The 7,047-nt window shown below is 51.7% G+C and overlaps 4 protein-coding genes across 4 annotated transcripts in view; 1 reads left to right on the plus strand and 3 right to left on the minus strand.

Moving 5' to 3' along the window:
- Nucleotides 1–545: 545 nt before the first annotated feature.
- M421DRAFT_268213 (uncharacterized protein) lies at nt 546–1,606 on the minus strand. Its single transcript, XM_033588761.1, has 3 exons — nt 1,163–1,606; nt 911–1,102; nt 546–856 (listed from the first exon to the last, which is right to left on the minus strand). Exons 1-3 carry the CDS (start codon nt 1,400–1,402, stop codon nt 818–820), a joined length of 471 nt encoding a protein of 156 aa, XP_033445116.1. The 5' UTR covers nt 1,403–1,606; the 3' UTR covers nt 546–817.
- Nucleotides 1,607–2,316: 710 nt separating this feature from the next.
- Nucleotides 2,317–5,255, plus strand: M421DRAFT_424286 (ISWI chromatin-remodeling complex ATPase ISW2). Its single transcript, XM_033593705.1, has 2 exons — nt 2,317–2,662; nt 2,718–5,255. Exons 1-2 carry the CDS (start codon nt 2,408–2,410, stop codon nt 5,154–5,156), a joined length of 2,694 nt encoding a protein of 897 aa, XP_033445117.1. The 5' UTR covers nt 2,317–2,407; the 3' UTR covers nt 5,157–5,255.
- A 112-nt stretch (nt 5,256–5,367) lies between these two features.
- Nucleotides 5,368–5,853, minus strand: M421DRAFT_424287 (uncharacterized protein). The gene is made up of 2 exons (XM_033593706.1): nt 5,796–5,853; nt 5,368–5,704 (listed from the first exon to the last, which is right to left on the minus strand). The coding sequence occupies exon 2, from the start codon at nt 5,701–5,703 to the stop codon at nt 5,434–5,436; it is 270 nt and encodes an 89-aa protein (XP_033445118.1). The 5' UTR covers nt 5,704; nt 5,796–5,853; the 3' UTR covers nt 5,368–5,433.
- A 180-nt stretch (nt 5,854–6,033) lies between these two features.
- The window catches only part of M421DRAFT_424288 (uncharacterized protein), a gene marked incomplete at its 5' end in the record, with an annotated part of 1,763 nt that continues 749 nt past the window's right edge, over nt 6,034–7,047 (minus strand). The window contains one exon of the mRNA XM_033593707.1: nt 6,034–7,037. Coding sequence (XP_033445119.1) covers nt 6,196–7,037 — 842 coding nt within the window. The remainder of the gene's footprint in view (nt 7,038–7,047) is intronic.

Raw genomic sequence — 7,047 nt, forward strand, 5'->3', positions numbered from 1 at the left:
TAGAGGTTACGGCGCAATTTCCTGACGAGCGCGCTTCTTAAAGTCTTCAAGGTTGACAATGCTAGCCCCTTTCCCCATCTTTTTCAATCACGTGCGTTAAGCGGAAGCTGATGTACTGAGAGTTTTGTACTGCACGCTGTAGCTGTAGCGGTAGCGGAGGAGAAGGGGGAAAAGGCAGGAAAGATAGGTCTCGAGAAGGCTGCGGCCTGCGTGCAAGCGGGACGCCATGGCAGGCAGCTTAGATAAGGGCAGTACGTTGTTGGCGATCGGGCGCTGTGAAAAACATTTACCCGAATCTCGTCCACAGTTTGGTGTTTAGCGCGCATGAGAGAGCAAGCAGATAGGTCTACCTCTTGTGCAGACGGCGGGTGGGGCAGAAGAACTTGTTTTCAACGTCCTACGGTCGTATGTGGAGAAATAGTGTTGTAAAAGCATGAATAACACTAAACACTGTTATATCGTGTCTAGATGGAAGCGCGAGCGGACCTCCTCCGGAATCAATGACGAAGAACAGGGCAGCAATACTGGCTGAAGTCCCCAGGGCCACCGTCTACTTCTCAAGCGCTGCCAAGGCACAGTACTGAGTAACTCCGAAGTTTCTGGCGTAGCAGACAGCTGAGAGCTTCGGCCGGTCAAATGCAGTGTAACGTGATTTTGAAACCTTAAATTCACCATTTTTCTTAAATGTATACGCACATCAGCATTCCTCAAATGTCTCTCCGTCCCCGCCTATAAATTGCAGTGTCTAGATGCAAAAGAGTTCAATGCAGCTCACTTCCAGCTTTTATCTTATCGTACTCCTCCAAGATCGCTACAGTTAAAACTTTGTACTCGGAAATACCTCTCCTTGATCCCACTGCATCTACCATTAGCATCTTTTCGTTCAATTCGGTTGTCCAGTTAGACTCACATGCTCAGCAATACACCCACCCTCCCACCGAAACCGATCTACAACCTTCCCAAAAGCCGCATTGTCATACTCCAACCAACTCTGAGTACCCTGGAAAGTCGTTCTCAGAGGCGTGATGTTCTGACTTGCCCAAATGGGCGATAAGATACCCCAGGCCGAATCTGATCCGTTTTTGGCGAGGGGGTTGTGGTTCTGTAGGCGTTGTCAGTAGGTGAAAGAAATTGGGAGGTTTTAATGGAATCCAGGGCGTACAATGTAGTCCGAGACGATGTATGTGAATGCTTCGGTGATGTTCTGGGTGTAGATGAAGGCGCGCGCGAATGCGCAGGAGCGCTCCTCGGTCTGCAATGCTGTGGTGGAGAGGTCGCGGATACATGGTGGAGGCTTCACCAGGGCTGTCTGTCGCTCGACCAAGGCTTTACTAATGTCTGCTGGCGCAGCGAGGGTAGCAAGTGGCGCCGCGAGCGCGGTGAGGTAGAGTGTGAAGTGCATTGCGATGGTGTTGCTCTTGTTTGTATTACGGATGTCGTGGGCCTAAGTGGGCGTACACTGTTTCTGTATGCGAGACTGAGACTCTTTATATCAATGCAGAGAGCTGACAGTTCAGTCCGCTTTTATCACGGTTTTAGTCGCGGGTGTATTTCGGTATTACGGCAGGTGCGAAGTACAGCCGCGTTTCGAACGTCGGCAGTTGAAATTGCAGAGCTGTCTGCTGAATTGCTTGCTTGCATAATCGCGCGGTGATCCGAAGTTGCAGTACCGTGGTACAGGCGGAATGAGATGTTGAGCAGTGATTCGACGCAATCCGTAGAACGTACCGAGCACTTTGGGTGGTATTGTTCGGGAAGCCATAGGCTCGATATCAATCTTCGGCCTCTCTCTCTCATGGCCTATTAAGACATGCCTATCTTGCCTTTCACGAACAAGCAAAGTGGCGTGAACGTCGCCCATGGTACCATGATCCCTGGGTCTCCGATCCGGTTATGTTTGGTGCTGACAAACGCCCTGGATAGCAAGAACAGAACTGAAGATCTTCCTGCCGTCTCCTGCATTGCTTTAGCTTGGTATGCAGGTTTCCAGTATATCTCCTTTTCAGTGTGTTTCCTGGACACTCTCGAATTCCGATGCAGCGCCGCAGGTTGCTAGGGGTGTGCAATTAATCCCTCAACGCTGTTGTCCAGTCAGAGATACGAAGGTATCGTATTAACAGCGATCGAAGCAGAGTCGCAAGGCACTAGCCCGCAGATGCAAGGTCCATCTCAATGCGGTACAATGTTGATGTTGTTAGTGATCAAGTCCGGTGGCTGCTTGGTTTGATGGTTTTCGGGCGTGATCGCGCGTCGCGAAATGACGTCCTTGACATGCGTCTAGCGCGTTCTTCCGCGCGCCTGGAGACGATTGCCAATTGCAACCCTACTGGGGATAACATACCCTTCTGTCGCTCTTGTTTATATCTTCTCCTTTTTGCCTAATATTTGAGGGTTCGACACCTGCAAGATGAGTGCTTCTTCGTTCACAAGCGCAAAGTCGGATCCCACACCAGATTCCTCGCCGCCGCCAGCTAAAATGGACGACGACAATGTATCTAAGGACATGCAGGACGAAGAGGCGCGTATGCGAGCACAACGCGAGAAGCAGGACGCGAAACGCGACGCGGATTTGGAGAAAGAGAGGCAGGAGGACATCAAGAGCGGCAAAGACATATTGGACAAGAAGTTTCAGCAGTTGGAGTTTCTGATGAACAAGAGCAAGGTGGGCAGCATAAAAACTTCAGCGGGCGCTTAATTGCTGACTTGGATATTTGCAGCTCTACGCGACGGTGATGCTGCAGCAGATGCAGCGCCAGGAAGACGAAGAAAAGGTCCAAGACGAGAAGACGGACGGCCAGGCCTCGAAACGTGAAAAGGATGCCGAGACAGCGGCTGCAGAGTCACAACGACGCGCAACACGAAGATCGGGCGCGAGTGGCGCATCGATACCCGATTCGAAGGCAGACACCGCGACGAAGACGCGTGGGCGGGGACGCCCGAAGAAGGAGAACTCGAATATCACAGACTACTTCAAAAAGGAAGACCTCAAGAACAAGGTTGAAGACGACGCGGTAGAAGACGATAAGAACAAGGACAATGTCAAGACTGGCAACATCGGCATGCAAGATCTCAAGTCTGCGCGCCAACCGAAGCTCGTCACAGGCGGTACAATGCGATCATACCAGCTAGAGGGGCTGGAGTGGATGTTGTCGCTGTATCAGAATGGCATCAATGGTATCCTGGCCGATGAGATGGGCTTGGGCAAGACAATCCAGACTATCTCCATGCTTGCGCATTTATGGGAGAACAACTCGTTCGGACCCTTCCTGATAGCTGCGCCGCTCAGCACAACGAGCAACTGGGTCGCCGAGTTTAAAAAGTGGACGCCGAGCATACCCGTGCTGCTGTACCATGGCGACAAGAAAGAGCGTGAGAGGCTGCGTAAGACGCATCTCAAGAATCCTGGCACGAAAGACTTCCCAGTCGTTGTCACTAGCTACGAGATCTGCATGAACGACAGGAAATTTTTGACACATTTTGGTTGGCAATTCATCATCATTGACGAAGGTCACCGTATCAAAAACCTAGACTGCCGCCTCATTCGCGAACTTCAGCAATTCCAGTCAGCAAACCGTCTTCTAATCACCGGTACTCCACTACAGAACAACCTGGTCGAGCTGTGGTCTCTGCTCCATTTCCTCCTGCCAACAGTGTTCGACAAGCTGTCAACGTTCGAGAGCTGGTTCGACTTCTCGGGCTTGAAGGACAAGTCGAGTTTCGAGCAGCTCTTATCCGAGGAGAGACAGCAGTATCTGGTCAAGTCACTGCATGCCGTGCTCAAGCCTTTCCTACTACGACGTGTCAAGACCGACGTAGAGTCTCTGATGCCGAAGAAGCGCGAGTATGTTCTCTATGCGCCCTTAACACTGATGCAGCGCGAATTGTACCAAGCGATTCTAGACGGTACGAGCCGGTCATATCTTGAGGAAATGGCTGTTGAGAGACTCAGTGTCGGCCTTACAAGCAGAGCGGGCACATCCCTCAGCATTCGAAGCAATAACAGTCTCAAGCGCAAGGCTATCAGCGGTGCCAACACGCCCAACAAGAGCGCGAAGTCGTCCTGTGCAGGGAAACCTGCGTCGGTGACTTCCACGCGCGGTCGCGGCAGAGCTAAGAGGAACTATGAAGAGCTTAGCGATGACGAGTACTTCGCAAACATCGCCAAAGACGAAGCCACACCAGAGAAGGAGGAAGAGCTCGATCCCGAAGGCGAAGACGAGCGCATCCGCGCCGCAACCTTCGAAATCGCAAAACGTCAACTCCTCCAAAAGAAACTCGGTAATCCCATCATGCAACTGCGCCTATGTTGCAACTCACCCTACAACTTCTTCAACCCCTTCCTCAAAGCCGAAGTCGAGGACGGCGAGACCTTTGCGTCAGACACAGATCCCGATGAGACCCTCGTCTCCACCTCCGGCAAAATGCTACTCCTCGACTCCCTCCTCCCTCCGCTAATCGACGGCGGCCACAAAGTCCTTATTTTCTCTCAATTCACCACAACCCTCGATCTCATCGGGCAGTATCTCACCCTCCGCTCATGGGCACACTCGCGCATTGATGGCAGCGTGGCACAAACAGACCGACAAGCGCAGATCCTCGCCTTCAACAAGTCAAACAGTAAGAACGGGACGAACATATTCATCCTCTCAACGCGCGCAGGTGGCCAGGGTATCAACCTCGCCGCCGCCGATACAGTGATTCTGTTCGACAGCGACTGGAACCCCCAGCAGGATTTGCAGGCCATGGATCGTGCGCATCGCATCGGGCAGACGCGCAACGTCATCGTCTACCGCTTCGCTACGCGCAACACCGTCGAGCAGAAGCTTCTCGAGTCAGCGGAAGCCAAGCGCCGGCTCGAGAAACTCGTCATCCGCAAAGGGGGCGTGCGAAACAACGCAGGCAGGGGCGTCGAGAAAGAACAGGAAGTAGAAGAACTGCAGAAGCTGCTCCGGAGGAGCGACGGCGAGAAATTCGATATCGCCGGGGAGGGTGAGGGGAAGCTCTTCAGTGACGATGATCTCGCTGTCTTGCTTGATCGAAGCGACGATGCGTATGAGAGGGCTGAGAAGGGACTGGATGTGGGTGGTGATGGGCACGCGTTTCAGGCTGTGGAGAAGAGGGAGGAAGGCGCGCTTATGGAGGGCTTGAGAGCTTGAGCAAAGCAGGATACTAGTATTTGCATATCAATATCGAGCATCAGCGTCATACTGCGATCTTCTGAATCTAGTAATTCCAGGTCCCCATCATCTTGCGTCTCGTACACGGTACGACTGCATCTGATTGTAGTCAGAGTAGAATGTCTCTATTTACATCCCGTGTACGAGACTGAACAGCACATGAATGAATATTGAACTCATGTTAGTTTCCGCGCTCACTCGAGTCGGCCATGCAGACCAGTTCCATACAAGATTTCTGCGTGAAGTCTTCTGCTCTTCACACTCCCCTGGCCTCAATTTTCTTGACTTCTTGTTTAAACTCACACAAGGCCTTCGCATTTGCGTTTCCACAACATTGCGGACATTCCCTGCCATGAACGATAAAAAGGTAGTGCAGCGCGAACTTGAGCTCCACCGGGATCATCGCGTCCAGATGAGCCTGCGCCTTCTCACGAGATGCGTCCTTCGGTCTCCATCCCCACAACCCGGTGATAAGGTGAATATGCGTGTCAACGGCGAAACTCTGCCTCTGCAAACATATACTCATCCTGTAGCGGTCAGCACGAGGCGGACCAGAGACACGATCGCGACGATCATCAATAAATCATCATACCACCTAAGATCTCGTCAAGCACATACTCTGGCTCACAGTACGAGAATCTGACACAACGCAGCTGGCTGGTCAGTCCCACCATTCCTTATCTTTGCTGGCAAGTACCACCTCTCTGCCTGGTACAAGGAGGATATCCCACGCAACTAGGCAATTTTAGTTAGCAACAATGGCTGGACAAATAACAAGCTAGGCGTAGAGTGGCTAAAGCACTCTAATGCTCACACAAAGACTCGCGTTGTTAGTGCGCGCTGCCTTTAAGTTTAGTACCGTGCCGGAGCTCGTGCCGCACGGTTCCGCGTTCCGCACGCAGCACCCACCTCACGCACCATAGCAAAATGAGGCTGTAGAAACAGCCACAATAGTAATTATCACGAGGTTTGTTAGTATTATAGTCAATTAATATATGCAATTCATTTGCCAAAAGCACTATTTATATAATGTTGCGGTGCGGCCGCTGCGGGTTGTGTGAGTGCCGCGAGGCGGAGCAGCCGCTGCAGCAACAGCACCACTTCGAGGCTGCGCAGAACGACGCTTTTTGGCTGCAGGTGCCTGAGGTGCTTTTGAAGCTTTGCGCTTGCCTTTGTTAGGCAATTGGCTGGCTTTTTGAGCGTCGCGAGCTTGTTTATCCTTGAGTCTTTGAGCTTTGCGAGCATCGATCGCTACGCGTTCCTCCGCGCACTTGCGGTCACGCACTTCCTTCGCCGCAGCAGCCGCCTCGCGCTTCTGTTCTTTGATCTTGTCGTTGTATAGCTTATTAGCAGCTTTAAGCTCTTTGACATTAGCCTTTTCAAGCTTCTCTGCATGCGCGGTCTCCTTTATAATCTGCTCTCTGTGGCGGGCTTCCTTGAACAATTGAGGCAACCACCACTTCGCGCCACCCCAGTAGTCTAATAATGGCTTAACTAAAGTGAGCGCTTTGCTTTTCTTATCCTGCTTCTTCTTAATTAAAAGCAACTCTGTAAGGCCTTGTACGTTATTGTTAAGCAGCTCATTCTTAATCGTGAGGTGGTGTACCTCGTGGCAGAGAGCTCTTGCTTTATTAGAGTACCTATTGCCCACAACAGAGTCTAACTTCCTTATTATTTTGCGTGCTGTTGTACCTGCCTTGGGCGGCGGAGGGGTGGACGGAGTGGCAGCTCCTTTGGGGAAGCGCTTGAGTACTTTATCGCGATTAAGCGGCTGAAGGCCTGTTGCCTTGAAGGCTTTAAGTATGTTGTCTTTAGTAAATAATTGCAGCCAAGCAGGCCAAAATAATAAGAAGAAGCTGCCTTTCTTCAC

This window comes from Didymella exigua (genome assembly GCF_010094145.1).
Source record: "Didymella exigua CBS 183.55 unplaced genomic scaffold M421scaffold_34, whole genome shotgun sequence".
NCBI classification, from domain to species: domain Eukaryota; kingdom Fungi; phylum Ascomycota; class Dothideomycetes; order Pleosporales; family Didymellaceae; genus Didymella; species Didymella exigua.